The sequence below is a fragment of the Impatiens glandulifera genome, chromosome 2 (genome assembly GCF_907164915.1).
Source record: "Impatiens glandulifera chromosome 2, dImpGla2.1, whole genome shotgun sequence".
Lineage (NCBI taxonomy): Eukaryota > Viridiplantae > Streptophyta > Magnoliopsida > Ericales > Balsaminaceae > Impatiens > Impatiens glandulifera.
This window is the reverse complement of record NC_061863.1, coordinates 11,195,904-11,222,873: the sequence shown is the minus strand read 5'-3', so window position 1 is coordinate 11,222,873 and position 26,970 is coordinate 11,195,904. Positions and strand designations below refer to the sequence as shown.

Sequence of the window (26,970 nt, the reverse complement as noted above, 5' to 3'; positions counted from 1 at the left end):
TCATTAAACTAAAATTGAAAAGAATAACAATTATTTAAATAATTTATTTAACTAGTATTTTATACTAATCTCAAATAATCCAAACCCAAACTTTACAAAAGTTTTAAAAGACAAAAAAATATCAAGAAAAATAGGAGAATTTGATGGGTAAGTAGACAAAGTCAAATACCCATTTTCAACCATGAAAACAAAATTAATCAAAAATAATTTAAGCCTCTCCATCCCTACTATTTAGCGACAGTCTTAACTGCATTTCAAACTGGTTAAACTAAAAAAACAAAAAATCAAATAACAAACAATGGATGAAGATAACCAAGAAGAATTAAACACAAAAAACACCAAAAAAATGGCAAAAATGAGAAGAAAAGAGTTAGGAATATCATGCATGCTCAACACCGAAGTAGGTGCGGTCCTAGCCGTGATTCGTCGTCCTCAAGATTCCGGTTCCAATTTTATGCCACCACCCGAAGAACAAACCGAGGCAACCTTAGCACAATCTCTAAAATCGTTACGAGGTTTGATTTTCAATCCTCATCAAGAATGGAGAATGGTGGATCCTTTAATGTACTTGTCCCCGTTTCTCGACGTGGTTCATAGCGAAGATGTGCCCGCTACTGCGACTAGCGTTGGCCTTTCGTCGATTCTTAAGATTCTTAAACAAGGTGTTTTTGATGATAAAACTCTTGGAGCTAAAGAAGCTATGGATGTTATTGTTGCTGCCATTACTAGTTGTAGACTTGAGAGGACTGATCCTGTTTCTGAAGATGCTGTTTTGATGAAGATTTTGCAGGTTTGTTTATTGTTAATATCATAATCTAATGTAAAATGGTAATCATTCAAACTTCTCTTTGTGAAAAAATATCATAATCCTAATAAAAAGGAAGAGAAAAAATGTTCCCTATATAGAATAAAGGAAGAAATTACACTATAATTTAATACATTATACAAAAATTTGGACCTTTTCAGTATATCTTTGTAAGCATGACTAGTTTGAACCCAAAAAAAAATTATAAGTTTATTTAGTTTGTAACACTTTTAAAAATTGTCATAAATAAATTTGACATTTTCAGTATAATCTTTATTTAGAAACACTTGTCCAGAGATGGATCTGAGTTTTTGAACAATTTTTTTTATTAATTTATTTAGTTTGTCACACTTTTTAAAATTGTAAACAAAAAAACTTGATTTGATTGTATTTAATAAAAAAAGAAATCATAATGGAGTTAAATTGAGTAAAAATGTGTACATAAAAGTTTTTTTTTCATTGTGATACATTTTTTTTAGATAATGAAATTAGCCAGTTTTATTTTTTACAATGTCACAAATTCACATGCCAAAAAGAAGTTGGATTGTTTGTTACCAATATATTTTTTTATGCTAATCTTAAAAATCTACATTTATAAAATTTGTTAACAATGTTTTAAAAGGATTTTATTTATAATACAAATAATAATTTTTATATCAAATAAAATAAAACCTACACTATTATATCAATAATTTGGATATCAAAGTAACACAAAAATTATATTATAATTTGAATCATAGTCTTAAATCTTATAAAAATCATAAAAAATAAATTATTTTAATTGAAGATTTTCTTATACCCTAATTATGATGAAATACTAATTTTACTCACATTCGGTTAGTTGTTTTGTTCTCATTTGTTTTATTTGTCAAAACAAAAAACATACAAATCTCAAATATCTTGTCATAATTCAAAACTATTACTATACCATCTTTTTACTTGCAATAATGAAACATTTACACAATCCTATTTGTCGATTTTTCAATTTCATCGTTCTAATATATCAGTTTTCAAATATGCTCATTATATTTGTCTTTCAGGTGATGAATGCGATAATGAAGCATCCCGCATCAATTCTACTAACCGATCAAGCGGTTTGCACCATTGTGAACACTTGTTTCCAAGTGGTCCAACAATCGGCTAGCCGGAGTGACCTATTACAAAGAACAGCCCGTTACGCCATGCACGATCTAGTTCAAACCATATTCGCCCGCCTTCCCGAAGTCGAAGGAGAATCCGACAATTCAGAATCCGAAACCGAAGAAGACATGGTCTCATCCGATACCGGTTATGGAATTCGTTCCGCAGCCGACATCTTCCATTTCCTTTGCTCCTTAATGAACGTAATGGTATCGAACGAATCTGATGGGGGCGGTTCACAAGTCCAACAAACTGCTGACGAAGATGTGCAGCTCTTTGCGCTAGTCCTGATCAATTCCGCGATGGAATTGGGCGGAGACAGCATTGGTAGGCACCCGAAACTATTGAGAATGATCCAAGACGATTTGTTTCATCACATGATTCATTACGGGTCGTGTTGTAGCCCGTTAGTATTCTCCATGATTTGCAGCTCTGTTCTCAACATATACCATTTTCTCCGGAAATCAATCAGGTTGCAACTAGAATCGTTTTTCTCGTTGGTGCTGTTTAAGGTCATGAACCTCGGAAACCTATTTCAGCTTCAAGAGCTTGCGGTCGAAGGAATCATAAACTTCTGTCGACAGCCCATGTTCATCCTCGAAGCGTATGTGAACTACGACTGCGATCCCACATGTCGAAACGTGTTCGAGGACATTGGGAAGTTACTATGTAAATACGCCTTCCCAACCGGGGGCGCCTTAACGACTCTACAAATTCAAGCGTTCGAAGGTCTTGTGGTGATAATACACAACATCGCGGATAATATTGATAAACAAGAGGACTCGAGCCCGTTTGGTCCGTACCCAGTTGAGTTAACCGAGTACAGACCATTTTGGGAAGAGAAACGTAAAGATAGTGTCGATCTTGAGACGTGGGTGGATCATGTTAGAGTACGAAAAGCGCAAAAAAGGAAGATTTTGATCGCGGCTAACCATTTCAATAGAGACGAAAAAAAAGGTTTGGAATATTTGAAGTTGTCGAGGTTGATATCGAATCCACCCGACCCGAAAGGGTACGCGTATTTCTTTCGGTACACTCTCGGGCTCGACAAAACCATGCTCGGTGAATACCTCGGGGATCCGGACGATTTTCACCTTCAAGTCCTCCGAGAATTCACGAGCACATTTGGATTCGCGGGTATGGTTCTCGACATAGCTTTGCGTTCGTATTTGGAGACTTTTCGTCTCCCGGGAGAATCACAGAAGATTCAAAGAATTCTCGAGGCTTTCGCCGATAAATACTTCGAACAACAATCTTCCGAACTCTTTGCAAACAAAGACACATTGTTAATCCTTTGTTACTCACTTATCATGCTCAATACCGACCAACATAACCACCAAGTTAAGAAGAAAATGACCGAAGAGGAATTCATTCGGAACAATAGAGGAATCAACAATGGAAAGGATCTACCTAGAGAATGTTTATCCGAGCTTTTCCAATCTATTTCAACGAATGCAATCACAATTTTCAGCCAATCTGCTTTCTCAACTGACATGAATCCAAGCAAATGGATTGAACTCATAAACCGATCCAAACACATTCAACCATACACTCAATGCGAGTATGATCGACGACTAGGACGAGACATGTTTGCCAGCATCGCAGGGCCATCAGTTGCAGCCATCTCAGCAATCTTCGAGCATTCAGACGAAGAAGAAATCCTCCACGAATGCATTGAAGCTGTCTTCTCAATAGGAAGGATAGCTCAATACAAACTAGAAGACACATTAGATGAACTCTTATCAACGTTTTGTAAATTCACAACACTTCTCAATCCTTACGCATCCGTCGACGAAACCCTCTACGGTTTCAGCCACGACACGAAACCAAGGATGGCTACCCTTGCAGTCTTCACAATCGCCAACAGTTTCGGAGACTCCATACGAGGAAGTTGGAGAAACATAATTGATTGTTTACTCAAACTAAAGAAACTCAATCTACTCCCTCCGTCTGTTCTCGATGTAGATACCGAGAATAAACCTGAAACACTCTCCCAACACGACTCGGGTCCTAACGAGGCTAAACCAGGCCATAACCGACACACTTCGAGTCTAATAGGTCGTTTCTCCCAATTCATGTCAATCGAGAGCGTAGAAGAAAGCCTGCAGATGGGTCTCGGGGAATACGAACAGAATCAGAAAGTCATACAACAATGCAGAATTGGTTTCATTTTCAGCAACAGCTCAGGTTTACCGGAAGAAGCCCTGTTAAACCTCGGTCGTTCCCTTATATTCTCTGCTGCCGGAAAAGGGAAGAAATTCAGCACTCCCGTGGAGGAAGAAGAGACTGTTATCTTCTGTTGGGATGTTCTCCTTTTGATCATATCAGCAAATATCCACAGGTTTGTTCTTTCGCCGCCTCTGTTCTTGCTTTATACAGCCTTTATCGTCGTTCCTGCTTAAACAGAAGTTTTAACATTGACAGATTCGCAACATTTTGGCCACAATACCATGATTACCTTCTTGGAGTAGCACAATTTCCTCTGTTCTCACCTCTCCCATTTGCAGAGAAAGCTATGATAGTTTTAGTAAAGGTCTGTATAAAACTCCTGTCGTCATTCCAAGTCGACAAATTCGCAGAAGAGCTCATGTTCAGATCGATAAACCTAGTATGGAAGCTAGACAAAGAAGTTCTAGAATCATCATGTGAATTCGTAACACAATCAATAAGTAGAATCATAACAGAATACCCAGCAAATCTACAAACAGGAAATGGATGGAAAACAGTTCTTCACTTACTATCAATAACAGGCAGAAACCCTAGCTGTTACGAACAAGGAGTCGAAGCCTTAATAACCCTAATGTCAGATTCAACTCACGTCTCAAGAACAAACTACCCCTGCGTAATCGACTGCGCATTCAGTTTCATCGCTCTCAAAAACACACCGCTAGACAAAAACATAAAGATAATGGATTTAATGGCGGAATCGGTGAAATCATTGATAACCTGGTACAAAAGCGGCTATTCAGATCCTGGGTCTTCATCAAGTATGAGTATGATGAGCGTATCTGGCACCGATCCACTCAGTTCATCAAATTTCACAATGACCCTGTTCATAAAACTTGGAGAAGCATTCAGAAAGACAAGTTTAGCAAGAAGAGAAGAGATAAGAAACCACGCGATAATTTCACTTCAAAAGAGTTTCAGTTTAGCTGAGGAGTTATATTTCACGCCATCAAATTGCATAAACTGTTTCAATTTGATAGTGTTTGCGATGGTGGACGATGTTCATGAGAAGATGATTGAGTATTCTAGAAGAGAGAATGCGGAGAGAGAGATGAGGAGTATGGAAGGGACATTGAGATTATCAATGGAGTTATTGATTGAAGTGTTCTTACAATTGTTGAAGCCATTAACGGAAGGTGCAGGATTTAGAACGTTTTGGTTGGGGATCTTGAGAAGAATGGATACATGTATGAAAGCTGATTTGGGACCTTATGGAGTTACTACAGTTCAAGAGATTGTACCTGATTTGTTGAGGAAGATGATCTTGCATATGAAGAAGGAAGGGATTTTGGTGCAGGGAGATGGGGATGATGATTTATGGGAGATTACTTATATACAAATTCAATGGATTGCTCCTTCACTTAAAGATGAGTTATTTCCTGATGAGTATTAATGTTTATATTAATGTATGTTTAGTGATCTTTATATTCAACTTAAATAACTCTCTAAACTAGTGATCAACCAACATTAATCTTTTACTTATGACCCTTGTCTTGTCTAAGCTTGAAATGGTTGTTTTTCAAATGTATCAAGTCTTTGAGTTTTATGGTTCATAAGGGGTACTGGGATGGACACAAAATCGGGTTTGAAGTTTAGAGTGTCTTCTACGAAAAAATTTGGAGTGTCTTTTACGAAAAATTAGTCTACTAACTTAGAGTTCAAACAGGGAACGGTGTCGTCCTAGACGACTTATTGCCTATCTGACCTCACCCGAATACCAAACCAAGGTCGTATAATTTATAAAATGAAAAAAAATATCCAATCTAACAATATTGTGAACAAGTATTTACATCAACATATAAGATCTTTCCATTTATAACAAGAATAATTTGATTTTTTAAAATTAAATTCATTTTGTTTTGTTTTTTTAATTAAGGAAAACTATTTAAATTCATTTTATTAATCTGTTTAATCGCGAATATCGCAATAAAATTGTGAAAATTAAAAAAGAAGAAGTTAAATTCGAGTAATGACATCAGATGTGAACATAAAAAATAAAACACCTCACAATTAAAAAAAACATCAATTGTCACATTAGAATTAAACCGAGAGACGATGAGGACTTCCCTATTAATTTGTCAAAGACTCCAAGAATAGTTATATAAGTAATTGATATTGTTAACAATGAATATGCCAGATAACAAATTATTCGAACGAGAAAAACATTGAATCTAAACACATTAGTGCACCTTAATTTCAAAAACATTTACAGGTTAGAAGAATTAAAAAGAAAAAAAAAAGATTTACATAAGTTAATTAGGGCAAAAATAAAGAAAGATCTAATTAGGAAAGGAAGACAATAACAGCCTCCAATCCTTTGCCAACCATTTGTAGGTAATTCATAAGGTCTTCAAGTAGTTCATTATTGCAATGAGACATCCTATATCATTATACATTATATAGATTTTTATTTTCAATCCATGATAAATATTCTTTTAAAATGTTTTGAAATTTTTGTTTAAAGAAAAAACAAAGATGAGTCCAAATGTTCCATTATCATATTAATTGAATGAGGTGTTTAACCACTCAATTTAATAATTTAAGTAATTTTCAAAAATATTAAAAAAAAAATCTTGTGTTTTTTTAGCAAAATTTAAAATCCAAAATTTGAATTTAGTGTTAATATATTTATTTGATCTTTAGATACGTCTCATGTTATCGTTAAAACAAAAAGAGGGTTTTGCTCGTTATAGAAATTAACCCAACATTTCACATGAATAAAAACAAATCCCGACAAAAAAAGAATTCTTACGCATCTCTTTCTTGTCTACACCAGTTTTGAAGCTATATATTACATATTCAACATTTAGAACTACTGCTTAGGGTTTAATTTTTGTATTCTCAAATTTCCGATAAGTTGTTGTGACTAATTGCAATTAACAAGATTTTCACTTCTAATTTCGTTTCATAGTGATTTATTTATTTTAACACCTAAAAAATCAAGTTTTATTTACCAAAAGAAAAAAAATTGTAGTTAAAAGGTCATGAAAAAAAAAGTTTAGGGATTTGGGAATAACGGTAGGTATATTATCAGGACAAAAATATACAGTATTGCGATTCTCCGTCCGGCCGTCGTTGCGTCCCGCCTCGATTCTGGACAGGAAAAGGATCTCTTTCTTCCAAATTATCATCATCTATCTCCGGCGGATCAAGATTTTAGAGCCCGCCAATTCCATCTCTATCAATTTCTGGTAAACAATCCCTACTTTACTCTGAATCTGTAATCAGTATCCAAGTCTGATATGTATAGCGTTTCTCAGTTTTCTCGCTGAAGCAGCAACAGCGATTAGCAGGCTATTGAATAGAGATTGGAACTGACGGAAAATGTTATACATGGGGAACAAATTGAATACAAGAATTAGCTTTTGCTGCTTCTAAAACTGATGGCCAATCCCAGTTCTCAGCGCCGCTGTGTTTTTGGTTCGTTTTTCTCTCCTTAATGAAAAATTGCTTGGAAAGGAAGTTCCTTTGTTGATTTGATTCGTCAATTTGAATTAACCCTGAAATCATTTTTTATTTTGTTCACTTTAAATCTGGTGAACTGGGAACTGGTAATGAAATGACATGTTTCCTGCCTTTTATCTTTGGATTATAGTTGGGAATATACCTTATGATGCTACTGAAGAACAGCTTGTGCAAATCTGTGAGGAGGTTGGGCCTGTAGTATCGTTCAGGTAAACAAAGATATGGGTTATTTTTATTTGTTGAAATAGATCAAAAACAAAAGGTGCAATGGCTATCATAGAATTGAGTTAGTACAAACTTTTAATTGAAGGATATGTTATTTAAATCTAGACTCTTGTAATGGAACTGTTTCAAGAGGGGAATTCATATTTTACTGTGTAATGACTTGGCAATTACAATATCATCATGAGACTGAGGATGACGATGGGTTCATGGCGTGTCTTGTAGAAATTACAGTATTATCTATACTAGTTTTTAGTGGATAACACTGGTGGTAAGGAAATGTTAGCAATATTCTTTTATGCTGTTATTGATTCTTAGAATTAGGATCTGATATCATACCTTGAACCATATTAGATATGTTGTTGGGTAGAGTTATTATGTTCTCTACTTCTTAAGTTGGGAGGATAGTTTATGTCTCCTCTTAGTAATTATTATTATTTTTGTGGTGTGAAATGATCTCGTTTCTTCACAAAGCAAGTGATATAGTTTTGTTACTTACTTTCAGGTTAGTTATTGATCGGGAAACTGGAAAACCTAAAGGATATGGATTTTGCGAATATAAGGATGAAGAAACTGCTTTAAGTGCTAGACGGAATCTACAGGGATATGATATCAATGGACGCCAATTGAGGGTAGATTTCGCTGAAAATGACAAAAATGCAGAGAAAAACAAAGATCCGGTAATTCTGCAGCATCTCATGCCTTCAGCTGCCATGGTATAGGCTACAGCACGATTACTAAATACATTCAGTTATCTTTTTTTAAAAGTGCATTCAGTTATCTGTTATGAACCTGATTGAATATTAGGGCAGAAAGGAGGTGAGAGATAAGAATGGTCTAATTAAGCCCCTTAGATGAGAGAATAGATGATTCTGGGAGATGAGAGAAGACTGTAAATTTTCATTTCATTCAACATGCTCTAATAATTATACCTTATTTATATCTATTTACTATAAATATTTTACATTCATACCACTTACTATATTTACAATCATATCCTAACCCTCCCTAATATTTAACAACTGCAACATTATCATTTGCAAATACATAGATGCCTGTGAAGATAGTTTTTTTTTTTTTTTTGCCTATGATAGTCAGTCCCTTACTGGGGAACAGATGGTATTAAGATGTATTGTTGCAATGGCGATGGGTATTAGGAGCGATATATATTTTCAACATATCTATTTTAGTACTCATTGATTCGTTTTTTCACTTTCTAAATCTTCATGAATCTGACCTTAGGTTACTATCAGAGTTCGGCTCTAGTAAGATTACGTCACGGGTTATTTTGGGGACTTTTAATATTTGAAGCATATTTTATTTTTCTGTCTTTTTATTTGCAAAAGGCCAGATGTTAGTGGATAGACTGTCTTTTGGGCTGAACGGTTGTGTGGGCTGCTAGGGTTTCATTTAGTATTTAATGTTTAGGAGGTAGTTGAGGTTTATGATATGAATGATTGTAGCCGTGAGGCAAACTCTGCAATCCCCACATTTAACCTATCTAAGTCCATCCCATTATTCTCATTGTCTTATCCCGTTCTTGGTTCGTTACAGCTTATCAAAGGTATTTTTATTTGATGCAGGGCCATGGTGGACCTGGAATGGCAACAAATGTTGGTTAGTTTTCTACATTTTTCGATGGATTTACTTGTGGAGTTTTATTTTTCTGTTGTAAATATTACTGTCTTGTCTGAAACCAACCTTTATCGCTCCCAGGCAAAATTACATACCCAAACTCTGGAAAAATGCACATTAGTTCAAAGGTTCTATAATTATTTTGAATGAAATATATATGAATAAGGTTTCTTTAACAATTCAAAAATCTGTAATAGTCTGCCTCTCTTCTTATGGAGTGAGGATGGTGATGCAAAGTAATGGAGCAAAATAATATTTATTTGAAAAAACTATTATCTAGTTACATACCAGATACTGGAGCAAAATGATTGTTTTTGTAGAAAATTGGTGTATTTAAGTTCACAAAAGTTTGAGTCATATAACAATCCTCTCCCAGGATATTTAATAATACATTCCAGAGTTTCAGATTATCACAATGAAGGAGAAAAACTACTTAATGATTCTAGAATGACAATTTCCCATATTTTAGTTATCTGTTACTGATATATTACTCACTTGATCCTATGTTTCTGATTATTTTATAGTAGCAAAGAAGGCAATGATTTCAAAATAATTATGAATTGGAAAACGAATAATAAATAGTTTTGATTGCGATGGAATGGTTACAGCTTATCCAAGAATAAGATACATTCCCTAGTTCACATACAATGTATTTAGAACTGTTACCTACTTTGTTGCATCATGTTCATTGTGCGTGTCCAAATTGCAAAGTCCTAACCTTACAATGACCTTTCATTCTCTTAACCACTCAAGACCATGCATGTACCTTGCTTACTTTATAAGAAAATAAGATAGGTCCAATATTGGAACACTACATTATCTTCTCATCTTTATTGACCTTAGTCGTGTAGCTGTGAACTAAACTACCAAGTCATTTGGTCCTATTGACAAGTATTGTGTTAACCTACATCTTTAAGAGCTCTAGCCAAATAATCTGATACAAATTAGAGATTAGGGTTTCAAAAGTCTGATCACATTGCCTGTTAATTAGAAGTATTAGATAATTTGTATTAGTTGGTAGGATAATTATGGTAGTAATTTATGTTATCTTCTTTGGTAGTATTTGGTTTCTATTAGTATTAGGTTTTAGTTCTATAAATAGCATCATAGTCCCTTAATGAAATTATTCTTTGATTAACATGAAGAAATATTATCTAAGTCTCTTCTCAAATTCTTAGGCCTTGTTTGATGTGGGTTATTTGAGATTATCTCCAAATAACCCAATATCCAATCAACAATTTACTCATCAATCACATCACTCAAATCATCAACCAAAATATCCAAAATACTCTCTACTTTAAAAAAACAATTGTATGCATCATTTACACAGATAACCCCAAATAACCTTATTTTCTATAACCTACATCTAACAAGGTTATTACTCAAACTCAGGAATATGTTCTTAAGTACTTACTATATTATTAATTTTTGTTTGAAAAAATAAAGTTTGTGAGACAAGTCCCAAAAGATACTTCTTGCAATACAAACACTATTGAGAAGGAAATGGAGAAAGAAAGAAAAATGGTGAAAGAATAGGTCTCGACACAAGGCTAGATAGCCTCAATGGATGGAGGTTATAATCACTAAAAGCAAAAAATAAAAAATATAAATGAAAAGAACAAGCCTAGTCAAAATTTCATTAAATGATTATTATGATGTTTCCTTTATTATAATTCTCTTGTGGCAAAATCCTGATTCTGAAAATATATGTTTCTGATCCAGCAACTGTTGGGGACTCTAGCAGCCATCAGCCAATTGGACTCCAATCTGCTATAGCTGCTGCATCATTCATGTCAAATGCTCTTGGTGGTGCGCAGACTGCTAAATCATTGAATCAAAATGGTTTGCAAGGCCCACGTGGAATGTTTAACGATCCTTTAACTCTTCATCTAGCAAAAATGTCCAGGAATCAGTTAACTGGTATTATGAGCGAGCTGAAGGTGACCACTTAGCACTATATCCAAAACCATATGTGCAAAAAGTATAGTGTTATTCTATTATTTGGTAGAACTAAAGCTGTTTCCTTCTCAGGCAATGGCTATGAATAACAAGGAACAAGCACGTCAGCTATTGCTCAATAATCCAAACTTCCCAAAAGCTCTCTTTCAGGTAATTGTTTTGTTTTAACAATGAGGTTCTTATCCATTTAGCTATATTTTAGTTATACTATGCAAAGGTTTTTCATGTTCTTTTTAAAAAAAATGAAATTTCTATTAATAATCATGAGGTCCCATCTGCTATCATTGGAAAAGAACCAAGTATGTACAAGTCACTTCATGTGTAGTCATGAATTCGAAAAAAGTAATCTAAGTGTCAGTAGTACTCATTTGAGAAAAAATGGAAAGTACAAGGGTTACTCATTTCCTAGGTTTAGCTCTTTCCGATTTTGTCATCTCCTTCTTTGACCACGTTTCCATGCCTTTATTATTACCTGTAAAACATAGCTTTACTATTTTCCTTGTTAGCATCTTCTGTTGCCCGATTTGTGATCTTCATGTTTATGTGTTTATAATATAAATATGAAAGAGCTCTTTAAACATCATTAATGAAGTTCACGGTAGTATGCATAACATGAAATTGCAATAATAACGGGATGTGTATCGGGAGCAATTATGTACATACCAAAATAGATACCCGCTTAGGGTAGCGTAAGAGACTTTAACTTAGGCGGTTAAGATCTTAAGTTTGATTTCCACAAAAGGCACCTTGATTGAAGTGAGCGGACATGACAGTGGGATGCTATGCCAGCTTCCTCCATGGTTTCCTTGTCTTAAAAATAAAAAAAGCGATGAGTATCATTTGGAATTCTGTCGTATCAAATAATCACTAGTTGTAGGATTAGACATTATTGATCCGGATAGGACATGTTATGCTCATTGTTTAGATTTAGCGATACTTCTCATAATCTTAACATTTTCCTTGTCAAAATCTTCTATTGCCCAATCTGTGATGTTCAGCTACTATGGTTTTATTGTTTCTTTCATCATTATGCCAGTTGTTTGATTTCTTCAATTATGGTTGTAATACTTTCAAACTGAAAAATTCTTTGACCTGAACATTTCATTTTTTCCAGCATCTCTGTCTGAATATGTTAAATTATCCTAATAGATCATCACTGTTTATTGATTATATTGTATGCTTAATTTTCCATTTATCACATCTTAAATCTTCTCTTCCAATTCTTTCTACAGGCGCAAATAATGCTAGGAATGGTCAGCCCTCAGATGGTTGGTCTAATTCTCCCGACCCTTTTATTTCTTCCTCCAATTTGGTATCTAATGGTTGATAATTTCCCTTTTTTCTAAACGTGCAGTTGCAAATGCCAAATATTCGGCAATCTACCCCACTTACACCATCTTTACCTTATGATACCCAACTAGGGCAACAGACAAGAGCTCAGTCTCTTCTCGGGCCTCAAACTGTGCAGAATAAGTTGCCGCTCGATTTTGCCCCTAGGGTTTCAGAAGGCGCCATACCTTCTGTAAGGCCAAACATTTTGTCACAGGGACAGTTTTCTTCTTTCCCACAACATCAAACTCCGTCCCAAGTTCAGCTCCCTCAGGTATCTCAACGCATATTGCCTGGAAATCCTGGACTTTCAAGCTTTACATCTGCGCGCGCACCGCCTTTGGGTGTTTCTACTGCTACATCTGAAATTCAGGTTCTATTTAATCTTGTCCTGATAATTTTATGCGTTTCATGTTGCATTGTGGTACAGTTTATAACATTTAGGTGTTAGAATCATGAGGAATATAAATAATTAAGTGATTTAAGTAATAACTAACTTAATTCAAATTTAGATTAAGTCTATAAAATGTGTTATCAAATACTGCCTTAGTGATATGCATATTTAAGGACGAGAGGATTATATAATATTGATATTAACAACTCCTAAATGCTGATATTTTTAGCAAATCACTCTTTATTCTCATTTCTAGAGCTTTCAGAAAATGCATATTTTGATGAGTATTTTGAAGTATGTTGTTATACAAAATATCTACATAAATAGAAAGTGAATTTAAACTTACGCATCTGTTTCTCCGTGTATTAACAGTCCAGTTCTTCAGTGTTACCAAAAACTAGCACAGCAGCTGGTGCCTATGGAAGACAACGCTATCCTGGTTCGATTTCAGGATTACCCGATAAAGAAAAACGAGTCATGGATGCACTAGATCCATCAAACCGGCCTCCAAAAATGATTAAATTAGAAGGCGGAGATTATTTACCTTCCTCAGCAGCTGGCGGAAGCAATTCTTCATCTTTATCAAGACCATATTTATCTGGAAAGCAAATCCCGATGCCTGAGGCTCCTCAGGTACATTATATCTCATTACTGCAACAATAAATTTCAATATCTTATGTATGAAACATGCTGAATTTTTTTGATATATACTTATTTATACAAGTATAAGAGCTGATTTTCTTTAATTAATGATAAATCAGTATCCCTAAAATATCTCAATTAATATATTATAATTTCCTCAATTAGGTAAATCAAAATCCATCTCAACTAATTTATTTGAATCGATTTGAAATGTTTTTAACAGATTCCTCCTGAGGTTGAGTCGGCTTTACTGCAACAAGTATTAAGTCTTACACAGGAGCAGCTGAACTCCTTACCACCTGATCAAAGGGAGCAGGTGATTCAACTGCAGAAAATGCTTAGATGATATAAATCAGGTAAGTACATTAATCACGGCTTCTTTATTTTTTTCTTTCTCCAACGTGCTACTAGTTAACTGTACGTAGGATTTCGATAATCAGAGAAGCCTTGATATTAGACTTGTTTTAGTTGTAAAGTTCATTGATTTACTTGAAAGATGGAATCATATAGGCTGGGGATATATATTGTTTTCTTTTTCCGAGTATCTCAACTTGGCGGTATAGAAACTCTTAAATGATAACTGCTCAAATTTTGCAGACTCGGATTTAATTATGGACATGTGTTTAGAGAATTGTTCTTGTTTTTGGCTTTGACTTTTTGTTTGAATGACTGATTATATCGGATTCTATGGTCTCATGTGTTTGAAGTTTTCTGTAAACTTAGTTTAAATGTTTTAATTTGTTAAATGTCCTTATTTAAGTAACAACGACTAACAATGGTGAAACATTTTCTCACAAATATGTCGTCACTAAGAATCCCACCGATGAATTTCCAAATAAAGATATTTTGGATGGAGTCTTGAGGTTCATAACAATGGTGTATGCACTCATTTCCCTACAAATTGGAATTTAAATAAATTTAGGCAAAACAACACTTGATATGAAATTGTTTTAATGATTCAAAATAACTCCTTATCCAAAATAGTAGATCATATGATATACCAAATTGACTAACTAAGGGGAATTCAACCTCCATATTTACATATTTGGGATTATACGAAATCGAGAAATAGGTATGGTTGAGACAATGATATATATAAAGTTTGACGAATGTTGAACATTTTCATGACCATGTATTGTATTGTATTGTGTTGGATGCCCAGTTTCACTATTTGTTTTTACCCGGGTTTAATCCTCTCCCCTTTAATCAAATCGACTCCCCTTTAATCAAATATTAATATGCAAATTAAATTTGTTAAATCCGTAATTCAAACCATTATATTAATTAATATGGGTTGAATTTTAATTGAATTTAATTAATATTGTTTGAATTTGGATTGAATTTAGGGTGTTTTTATAGTAATTTATCTTTTTATCTCTTACTTAATATATTGTATTTTCTTTTTTAATTTTTGCTTTGTTAATTCATGTTTAATATGTTCATTTCACTTTTCTTATTTCTATAGATAATATAAATCACTTAATTAACAAAAACAAAAGGTTTATGTTGGATTTAAAAAATTTCAACAATATTGTGTTGCTATACTAGCTAATTTTCTTTTTAATCAATAGTAATTATAAAAGTCTATTTTTTATCTATCTACTATTAGCTTTAAATTTATTTTTTTGGTTCAAAGTAATACCTCTAATTTGTTATTGTAATTGATAAAGTATATTTAAAAAAAAAATTAATCTGAACATTATTTCTTTAATTAATCTTAGGCAGATTCAACACTTCAAATGAAAAATACCATAAAATCTTTAAATCTATGATAAATATAAGAATATAATTATGATGGCTTGGTTAATAAAGAAAGAAGGTATACCAAATAGGGAGAAGAAGCTAGTTGTTGTAAATAATTAATTTTTGTTTCTGTAATTTGAATAATCTTGTTCTATTCAAATTTAATACAATCTAATTTCAATTCAAATGAAATAGTTTATCCAAATTAGATTACACAATCATTATAATTTTAAACACCAAATTAATTAGTTTATTTTATTTATATTAAATTTAAATTTCATATAAAAAAATATATTTTAATATTTTATTATTAAAAATGCTCAAATAAAATTTTAGTTGTTTAAAAAAATAAATCTACAAAGTTTTAAATACTAAAAGTTTATTTAGAATTATTAAAATAACTCAATATAATTACATTTTATTTTATTCTATCTCTCGTCCATTTAACACACTAAATTTATTAATCAAAATGTTAAAATAATATATATTTTATATATATATATTTTATTTTATTACTATGTATTAATATTTGTTTAAGTATTTTTATATAAAAAAATAAAATAAAAATAAATAATAAATATATTTACCTTAATCATCACCTATCTTCACTTTTAAATAATTTCAATTATTAAAAAAAACAAAAACAAAAGCTGAATCTGACCCAACCTAAAATATCATATTCAAATAAAAAGTCCTTAAAATAATTATGAGAAGAGAGCACAATAATTTTTATATAGAGAGATGATGAGTTTGTGATTCAATATTGGGAAATATTAAAATAATAATTTATGAGTCATGTTCCTGCCATAATTCAATCTATCAAAAAAGATTTTAAGAGATTTAACAAAAATAAAGAAAAGAAAAGAAAAGAAAAATGTTTAAGGCATATTAACAAGAGGAATATTACAAAAAAGAAAAAGACACGTAAATGGAATCTGTGTTATGGGTGAGCAGGTACTATCATTACTACAATACAACTAGCTGAAAACCAAAAAATTATACCTGTCTAAGATATGCAAATTTTTTAAAAATATTATAACAAAATAAATTATTATTTTAGCATTTTAGTCCATAATTTAAATGATCAGTTTGAAAAGAAAATGATATTTTTATGGGATGGGATGTGATGGTTGAATTATTTGATAATACATCTCTGAAAAAAAATTAATTAATAATTTGATAAGATTTTATAGCTTACATTACAATGATGCACAAGTAGCCAAAATAAAGCATGGATGAGAATTTTATTTTTTCCATCAAAATCTATTTTTATTCTTAGATAAAAGGGATCATTTTGAATATTTCATATATTACATTTAATTTAAGTTTTGACATAAAAGGTTGATGTATCATATTAATTTTAGTGAAGTTTATTATGAAAAATTGTATAATCCTAAGAAAACAAACTTTGGTTAAAAAATGTTCAAAAGGGAATCAATTTGAAAATTTTGAATAAATATGATTTACTAGACAAATAAACTAAAATTGTATTGTCCAAATTATATACAATTCAAAATAAATTTATTTTTAACCTGCTATTTAATTATTATTTATTAATATAAATTAAGTATGAGTTAATTTGGGTACATGGCTTATTTATCTAGGACTAGATAATGTCAATTAATTTTTTTTTTTACAAATTAAATTGATTTAACTCATTTTTGTATTCAAAGTCTTTATACAATCCATGTTTAATACGTTTTTAACTTATTTAATATATCTTTGAACCACTAATACATTTTGATGATTCACATTTAGCAAGCACATTTATATTTGATCAACACATTTTTTTACCACATTTATTTAAAAAGTATAAAATCTAAAAAAAATAATATTTAATTTTTTATTATAATCACATTAGTCTAATTTTATTATAATTTAACTAATGTGATTAAGATTTATTTTAATATAAAGTGATTTAATTATATTTTTATAAATTCAAAAAAAGTTAAAATATTATTTAAAATAAATAATAATATTTATTTTTTATAAAATAATAATTATAATATAAAATAAATCAAAATAAAAACGTTAAGAAGTTGAAACTAAACAATACTAAGCTACACTAATTTTTAAATATTTAATTCGAATAACTTCAATCCCAAACCAATCTATTTATCTACTTTATTCGAATAGCAATTCAATCATGTTAATTATCTACTTCATAAAAATAAATTATATTAAGAGATAAAATTCAAATCATGAACAAACTTTGAAATATTTTCTTTTGAATAATAAAGTAGAAAGAAATCAATAAAATAATAATGATAATAAATGTTTGAAATAAATTTATTTTACTTAATACATGTAATAATAAATAAATAAAACCATAATTCGAATAAAGATTTTTTTGAAAGTGTTAGAATAAATGCAACCGTCCTTACTATACAAAGGAAAGAAAAAGAAAAGAGAGAAGAATTCAATAGTCTCAAAATAGTATACAGAAAATAATATATTTCAATTTAATAAATTCTATTTTTACCATATATCTCTGACGTACTTAATGTTTGTAAAATATTTTACATTTATTATGATGGAGTGTTTGTTCGGTTTTATTTATTATAAAAATTCAAACCACCTTAATAATTATATCTTATTTTATTAATTAAAATATTAAAATATATTTTATTTTTATAAATATTATATATTAAATCTATAGTCTTTGTATAAAAAAATAACCATCTCTTCAAAAATTAATATTTTAAAATAAACCAAGTCGAATCTATTGGTTATTTAAATAAATGTCTCATAATTAAGAAAATGTTAACTATGGGTCATTTTGAGTATTTAATTTATTTATTTTTAATAATAATGATTTTTTTATGAAAGAAGTTAACTTACTGTATTTCAACTTAAGACATTGTTAGTAAAAAAATGAGTTCGTTACTTTTTGATCTCTTATAAATTAATTTTGATTAAAAAATTAAAAGTATTAAAATATAATGATAAAATATTTAAAAAATGAAAGTATTTAAATTAATAATCTAAGTGATGCGATGAATGAAAAACGATATATTAAGATTGAATTTAAAGAAGACATGCAGAAAAAAATAAATAAATAAAATTTGATATTTTTTTTTAACTCTTTATAACATATGATTGAAGTTGGAGCACCATTTTAATATTTTGTATAATTTTTACATTTAAATCTTCTTCCCATATATAATAAAGACAACAGACAAAAGCCAACTACCAAGGTCAAGATTTAAAGTCTCAATAATAAATAAGAAGACAGTCAATTGTAGCTCTCTAGCTTCTTCTTCTTCTTCTTTCTTTAATGGGGAATCGTGATGATAAGATTAATCAAGAACATGATCAAACGGTGGAGGAAGAAAAAGAAAGTTTATCAGAAAAGAATCAAGAAGAATTAATGGTAGATATGAACTCATTTCATCATTTGGTTAATGAGATCATTACTGCCATCCTTAAGTGCTTGGGTTTAGATCATTTCTTCTCGACCAAACCATCCAAAAACCAAGATTCTAAAGATTCATCAGGCAGTACATGTGATTTTGTTGATTCTGATAAGGTTAGTTTTACATATCCAAGTTGTCATGCATGAACATCTACCTTTTTTTTACCTAGGGTTTATTCTTGGAATATGATTAGGGTTTTTAATGAGAATTAAATTTGAGATCTTTTGATATCTAAAATAAAATCCTAGTTTGAGGAGTGGTTTTGTTTGAGGTTTTTTTCTTCCAAAAACCCTTGTATGATTACCAATTGATTTTTAATAAATTTTTTTACCAAACTATCTTTCCTCTCTATATATTTTTGTTTACAATTATAAAAAAAAATAAATGAAAATTTGGTATTCAAATATAAATTTAATTGATTAGATAATTGATATTATATATGGTTGAGTTTTAAGATAAAAACTTGAATTTTATTCTAATAACCAAAGATCAAACAAGCACAATATATTATTTAGATTAAGATTGTTTTGTGGGTCACAATCAAAATTTATTTAGTTTATAGATCATCCATAACATTATAATAATGTGATTTTTTTTTCAAATGATAAAAAACGGTGACAGGTTCAATTTCCATTTAACACTTTTTAAATTTAAATGGACTTGTTCTCTATTTTAACTTAGTAGTAAAAATAGTTACAAGAGATGAATATTCTCAGCTTTTGAGATTAGGTTCGTGCCCGACAACATGTATAGCATGAAAGAATTACGAAACTCAGCTTTCTAAATACAATTACGGGAGGTCATGATTATGTATTCATGCTAGTTTCCTACGTTAACAAAATAATTTAAAAAATTTACTACTTGGGTCTTCCAATTTTGTGTTAAATAGTGTGATAATTTCTTAATAATTTAGGATGATGGAGTGGTGGAAGAAGAAGAAGAATTAGTTGCTATGAGTACTATTTCCGGCTATAGGAGGAGGAGGAGGAGGCAGACAGCGCCACCGGTGGACGGCGGAGGTAATCCCCAGACGAATTCCAATCCATTAATGTCTTCTAATTAATTAATTAATTATTATATATTTACTATATATTGCATCTAATAGGTTTGTGTTTATATTTTAAAGTTTATTTTGTAGAAAATAAAGTATAAATCAAGAAATATATTATAATGTAGTGTTACCTTTTGGATGGTTTGTTTCTTTTCCATTGTAATGTTTTTTTTTTCATGAAGAATAGTTAATGGATTGTTTTGAAATAATTTTGATTTCTTTAGGATTAATTTAATGTTCAATTTTTTTATTATTATTTCAAAAGTGTTGACAAATCAAACATTATAAAGAAAGTAAAAACAGATAATCCGAGACTTGTTTAACCATGTCTTAGAGTTAATTGATCTTAGATTATTTGGGGATAAACTTGTTTAGTAGGTGATTTATTTAGAGAAAATAATCAAAATATTGCTAGTTTAATAGTTTAGGATATTATAAAAATAAAGTAATATTATAATTTAGTGTTGTAGTGAACATTTGATTATGTGCTTAAAACTTATATAAAATTTGATTATGTAATTAATTATTTAAAAATAATCCACATCGATCAAACAAGGTTTTTGAGTTTGAGGTTTAGTTAGTCAATCACAAATGTCTGGTTTGATTTAACTTATTTGTTAAACGTTTAGTAGTGAATTATTTGAATTGCTAAGATTAAATATGACTTAATATGTTTAATAGTTCAATATGTTATTTTTATTTGTTTTAAATTATTTAACTTATTTGTTAATTATAAAATATGTTTGATCTGATTTATAACCACCTATATAGCAATATCAAACTTAAATACATGTTGAATTGAAAATATGTTTTTATTGAATGTTTTATTGTCAGTATTAAGAGTTAATATATTAATAAAGATTTATAATAAACTTTTCACAATTGGATCTGTGGCGCAATGGTAGCGCGTCTGACTCCAGATCAGAAGGTTGCGTGTTCGATTCACGTCAGGTTCATTTTTTTTTAATGTAAACGAATTAGCCGATAGCCGAATGTCCATCCTCAAGTACGTAGATGAAATAGCTGAATGTCGTCCTTAAAAAAAAGACTAGGTCGGGTTTAATCACACGACTTATGTGAATGAATTAGCCGAATTAGTTGAAATGTCTCTGTAAATGTTTTTTAGGACTGAAACAACAACTCTTGCAACACAAATAGCTAATTTTAATTTTTCTTATTGTAGAATATTCTCATCTAATTGCTTTGGATATGTCAATTTTGCTCAATTTTAAAAATATATTTTAGATCACCCCTTTATTTTATTGACCAATTAGTGTACTAATGTCATACACAAAATATATGCTCCACTCCTTAAAAAACATTACTCACAATAGTTAAAATCCCTTTAATTATACAATATAATAAACAATAAATAAAAATGTACTAATTAAACAATACAATAATCAATCAAATCGTTGACATGATATTCAAACCGACACCATCCGAAAAATCAGATCCAATATCATTCAATAACAACTTAAAGAATCAATGTCATGAGTCGATATTTTCAGTTTTTATACCAACTAATGTGAGTGGGTAAATTATGTTATTTCCATCACAATCAATTGCGTTGCAGATAGTAGTTGTTTCTTAGATTCAATTTTCAAGACATAACCATCCACTTCAATTATGGGTTAACAACGGTTGGGAAAAATTCTGACAAAAACACAAAAAGAAGAAAACAAACGAAAGAACACTAACAGAATTTGATAACGGAGTTCGACCAAAATGTTATCTACATTTCCGAGCACTAAGGCTATCAATTAATAAGAAGAAGAGATACAAATATTGGGTGCAAATGTGCAATAAACCAAAGAGGGGAGAGTTTATTTTATACACTAAGAAACTTCCCTAACTCTCATCATCTTCCGATGTGGGATTTATTCTAATTGTCAATATAGTTTCTTTTATATACTAAGAAACTTCTTTCACTTCCATCATCTTCCGATGTGGGATTTAATTGTGCTAAAAACAACAAATCTCCACCTTGGCACAATATCCAAATACTAATCTTCAATATTAAAAATAACTCTTTAGTGCTTCCAATTGATGCTCTTCATCGCCGACTCAAACGCGAAATATGTTTACCAAATTTAAACAATGTTCAAATTTGTTTTTTCCCATGTCTTTCATCTCCAACTTTTTACCCAATTGAGCCTTCGATTTGTCAATTTCATATTGGCTCTTTGATGCTATCAACATATCATTAACGTACAGTACAAGAGTAAATAGATATAAGACTCATCTTGCAGTTTGCGCAAATACACACATGAACTGAATCTGCTTCTTGTGTACTTGTGCTCAATCATAAACTTGTCAAGTCGCTTTTACCATTGTCTCGACGATTGCTTCAACATGTACAATGATCTGTTCAACTTACAAACCCAATTTTCTTTATCAGCAACTTTGAATCCATCTGGTTGATAAATGTAGATTTCCTCGTTCAAATGACCGTGTATGTCTGCGGTCTTTACATCTGGTTGAGCTAGCTCCAAATTCATCTATGCTATCAAGGCCAACAAAATTTTAATGTAAGAGTGTTTAACAACAGGAGAAAGTACCTCATTATAATCAACTCCTTCCTTCTGAGCGTAGTCTTTAGCTACCAATTTTGCCTTGTAGCGAACATCAAATTTTTCGGGAAATCCTTTTTTAGCAAAGATCTATTTACAACCAATAGCCTTCTTCCCTTTTCGTAGATGCGTCAACTTGCATGTTTCATTCTTCTAAATAGATTGCATCTCATCTTCCATAACACCTCTCCTTTTTCCATTTTCAGTACTTCGACTAACATCTGAAAAAATGGATGGAACATCATCTACGACTAGAAGTGCATAGGCCGCCATGTCAACAAACCGACCTAGTTTTTGAATAACTCGTCTTGGTCTATTCAAAGTAACTGATTCACGTTGTTCTGAAGGTTCTTGGGCCGGAACCTCTTCCTCATTTAACTCTTCGTCTGTCGTTGGAGAGTCACTTATAGTTAGGCTTATCTTTATCTGCTCAAACTCCACCTGTTGCGGAGTACAATCAATCTTGTCTGGTGTTACCTTATTCAACATTGAATAATCATCAAAAGTAACATCTCTACTGATAATAGTTTTCTTTGCATCCAAACACCAAAGGAGATATTCTTTAACTCCCGTAGTAAATCCCATAAAAAGGGCATTCTTTTCTCGTTGATCCAACTTTGATTCAACTAAATGATAATATACAATAGAACCAAAAATATGCAAAAAATCATAATCAGTTGCAGGTTTTCCAAACCATACCTCTAATGGAGTCTTGCCACTAAGTGCAGATGATGACATGCGATTTACCAAATGTTGAGCGTATGACACAATTTCTGCCCAAAATTTTCTGTCTAACCCAGCATTAGACAATATACATCGATCTTTCTCCACTAATGTCCTGTTCATACGTTCCGATACTCCATTCTGTTGTGGTGTTTTTCTGACTGTGAAGTGTCGAACTATGCCACACTCTTGGCATAACTTCTGGAATGAATCATTCTTATATTCTCCACCGTTATTAGTCCAGAGAATTTTGATCTTTCTTCATGTCTCGTCTTCAACTTGAGTTTTTAGTTTAAGAAAAATCCCAAACACTTCACATTTATTCTTCATAGTAAACACCCATACTCTTCTAGAAAAATCATCAATAAAAGTAATAAAATAATGTCTACCTCCAAGAGAAGGAGTCTTGGCAGGTCCCTAGACATCTGAGTGCTCATAATCCAAAATACCCTTGGTGTTATGGATAATAATGTCAAATTTTACTCGCCTTTGTTTTCCCAGAATACAATATTCACAAAATCTAACTTACAAACTTTTGAACCTTTCAACAATCCTTACTTGACAAGAGTTTGCATAGATTTCTCACCAGCATGCCCCAATCGCATATGCCATAACTTTGTTGTCTCTAACTCCTTACTGCTCCCGGAAGTTGATACATTTGCTGCCCCATTAACTGTACTACCTTGATAATAATATAAATTATTGCTTTTCTTGATAGCTTTCAACATCACTAGCACTCCATAGATTACCTTAAGAATTCCATTTTCCAATTTCACATGTAGGCATTTTGACTCCAAGGCCCCCAAAGAAATGAGATTCTTTTTCATATTCGGTATATACCGAACATCTTTGATAATTCTGGTGGATCCGTCATCATTTCTCAGCTTGATTGAACCTATCCCTTTTATTTTACATGTACTGGCATCTCCCATGTAAACAACTCCACCATCTAGTTTTTTAAAGTCAAAGAACCACCTTCGAACTGATGTCATATAATAAGTGCAGGCTGAGTCCAATATCCACGCGTCAGGATGTGATGTTGTGTGTAACATTGATAAAAAGTATTCTGAATCTGCATCACCTTTGTTTTCTGCAACATTTGCATCTTCAGAATATTTCTCTTTCTTCTTCAACTTTGGGCAGTTAATCTTCCAATGTCCTTTCTCACGATAGAAAGCACATTAGTCTTTGGAAACTTTACTTTCGGATCTATTTCCTTTCCCTTTTGATTTGCTTTGCTGACGGCCCTTGACCATCAATGCTTCACCTGTTGTACCTATTTTGTTTTTCCTTTTGTCCTGCTTTCTCAATTCATGACTATATAAAGCAGAACTTACAACATCAAAAAAACATTTCCCTTCTCATGAAGTAACGTTGTTTCTAAATGTTCAAATTCATCAGGAAGGGACAATAACAACATCAAAGCAAGATCTTCAACCTCAAACTTAACATTAAGGTTTAACAGATCTACTACTAATTCATTAAACATAGTAATATGTTCATTCATAGTAGTACATGATTGGTAATCAAACCGGAACAACCGCTTCTTCATAAGGAGCTTATTCTGATCACTCTTCTTCAGAAATTTGTCCTCTAATGCTTACCATAGTTTCTATGGAGAAGTTTCATTCTTCACGGCATACTTCTGCTCTCTAGACATGCACGCTCGAATTTTTCCGCATACCAACCGATTCATGATACTCCATTCTTTTTCTTCTATACCATCTGGCTTTCCGACCTCAATAGCAACATCTAGACCCTACTGAAAAAGACAATCTAGAACCTCACATTGCCACATGCCGAAATGCATAGTTCCATCAAAGATTTCTACCACAAACTTCAAATTCGACATCGGTGTCCTCATCCAGGATGACGAAGGATTTGACGTCCCTTTTGAAGACTCCACCATGCCAAGGACGAACCTTCGACTCTGATACCACTTGTTGGGAAAAACCTTGACAGAAACACAAAAAGAAAAAAACAAACGAAAGAAAACATTTCCATTTAGTATAAAAAAGATTTTTAGGTCAGGAATAAACCTCGAGTATAAATATTGTATTATTTCCATTAGTTATAAGTATTGAGAATTAATATATTAATACAAATTTATAATAAACTTTTAACAATTGGATTTGTGGCGCAATGGTAGCGCGTCTGACTCCAGATCAGAAGGTTGCGTGTTCGATTCACGTCAGGCTTGATGTCACAGCCCATTCAATTGGGTGATCAAAACCCTCAAATATGTCGAGCCTTAATACACATATCCTAGAATGTTCTAGATTTTTTTAGGCTTTTCCTTTCATGGAATTCTCTAGGACTTCCTAAAACTAGGTAGATGATAAAACTCTTTAGAATTCTCTATGAGTTCCTAGGTCTAGGTAGATAATAGAAGTCTCTAGAATATCTTAAGATAAGGAAGATCTAGAAAGATCCCTCCACTTGTATATAAACAAGTTTTGTACACTACAACTCAAGCAACAAGTAATACAATTTCATATTCTCCAAGTTCTTTCTCTCTCAAAGTGTTTATTCTTCTTACATCTTCTAATAGGCTGACTATCTAGTATTGAGATAATCTAGACTAGTGCCGCACAAGACAAGGAGTTATTCAAGTGATCGAGTTTTTGTCCATGAAAAGTGGTATCAAAGAAAAAGTGGTATCAGAGCCGCGTTTGTGCTTCCGCATTTAACAAGAGAAGATTGTGCAGAAGAGATGGATCCATGATCCAAAGTTACGAAAGTTTCGACCGGGCATCAAAAGGGAAAGTGTCCCAAGAGATGCAAGTCCGTCGAGAGAAATGCTAACATGGAAGCGCAGATGACCCGGCTTGAGGAAGACATGTGCGAGCACCAAGAGGCTCTCGAGATATTTAACGTAGTGTCCGATATGGTGACGGTTTTGGATGAGGCAGGCGAAAAGTTAGAGAATGAAATCATGGAGATCATTAACAATTCAAATCGTATCATTCATGATGAAGTGCTTAGATCGGTTCGAGGGGATGTTAATGATATCCGAATGGAAGTGCTCGAGACAATCCGAGGAGAAGTTCATACGATGATCGACGCTCTTCGAAGGGAGATGATGGGGAAGCTCAAATTGATGGAAGGTCAGATTGGGTAGAATGGAGGGGAACTTCGAGGTGTGGAACCTCATAAGATAAATGTTCCCAAGCTAACTCTATTCAAATGCTTGCGGAATACAAGGGAAGTTGAGGACTTCCTATGGAACATGAAATGGTACTTTCGGGCATCAAACATACTTGATGATCGTACCACGTTGGAAATAGCAAATTTCTTCCTTAAAGAGATGACACTACTATGGTGGAGGAGACGTGAAGTAGACATTTAACGAGGCACGTTGAGGATGAAAACGTGGGAAGACTTCAAGTCCGAGTTTAAGGGTCAATTCTTACCAAAGAATGCCAATTTTGAGGCTCGAAAGCAGCTAAGTCAACTTGCGCACAACAAGTCAATCAAATAGTAAGTCAAGGAGTTCCAAGAATTGATGCTCGAGTTGCCTAGTCTCATAGAACAAGAGAACCAGTTCATATTTGTTAATGGCCTAAAAACATGGGCACAATTAGAGTTCTAGAGGGCCAAGGTGTAGAATGTCTCCAAGGCAATTGCGGTTGCGTAGAGGCTAATTG

The 26,970-nt window shown here is 32.0% G+C and overlaps 3 protein-coding genes and 2 non-coding genes across 6 annotated transcripts; all 5 read left to right on the top strand.

Annotated features, from left to right (window-relative positions):
• The first annotated feature begins 64 nt into the window (after positions 1-64).
• LOC124924335 (ARF guanine-nucleotide exchange factor GNL2) lies at positions 65-5,564 on the top strand. Its single transcript, XM_047464390.1, has 3 exons — positions 65-790; positions 1,846-4,286; positions 4,370-5,564. The coding sequence occupies exons 1-3, from the start codon at positions 299-301 to the stop codon at positions 5,562-5,564; spliced, it is 4,128 nt and encodes a 1,375-aa protein (XP_047320346.1). The 5' UTR covers positions 65-298.
• Positions 5,565-7,185: 1,621 nt separating this feature from the next.
• Positions 7,186-14,447, top strand: LOC124926655 (cleavage stimulating factor 64). 2 transcript variants are annotated; one of them, XM_047466927.1, is made up of 11 exons: positions 7,186-7,362; positions 7,432-7,591; positions 7,767-7,845; positions 8,364-8,574; positions 9,442-9,475; positions 11,216-11,433; positions 11,525-11,602; positions 12,685-12,720; positions 12,807-13,154; positions 13,548-13,808; positions 14,041-14,447. In XM_047466927.1, the coding sequence occupies exons 2-11, from the start codon at positions 7,555-7,557 to the stop codon at positions 14,161-14,163; spliced, it is 1,425 nt and encodes a 474-aa protein (XP_047322883.1). In that variant the 5' UTR covers positions 7,186-7,362; positions 7,432-7,554; the 3' UTR covers positions 14,164-14,447. The 2 variants fall into 2 exon arrangements, with proteins under 2 accessions (XP_047322883.1, XP_047322884.1); XM_047466928.1 differs by having other exon boundaries at positions 7,187-7,362; positions 8,364-8,538.
• A 4,322-nt stretch (positions 14,448-18,769) lies between these two features.
• On the top strand, positions 18,770-20,230 carry LOC124923654. Its single transcript, XM_047463616.1, has 2 exons — positions 18,770-19,089; positions 19,890-20,230. The coding sequence occupies exons 1-2, from the start codon at positions 18,838-18,840 to the stop codon at positions 20,037-20,039; spliced, it is 402 nt and encodes a 133-aa protein (XP_047319572.1). The 5' UTR covers positions 18,770-18,837; the 3' UTR covers positions 20,040-20,230.
• Positions 20,231-20,911: 681 nt separating this feature from the next.
• On the top strand, positions 20,912-20,983 carry TRNAW-CCA. Its single transcript has one exon. It is a non-coding gene; the product is annotated as a tRNA-Trp (tRNA).
• A 4,468-nt stretch (positions 20,984-25,451) lies between these two features.
• Positions 25,452-25,523, top strand: TRNAW-CCA. The gene has a single exon. It is a non-coding gene; the product is annotated as a tRNA-Trp (tRNA).
• The last annotated feature ends 1,447 nt before the right edge of the window (positions 25,524-26,970 follow it).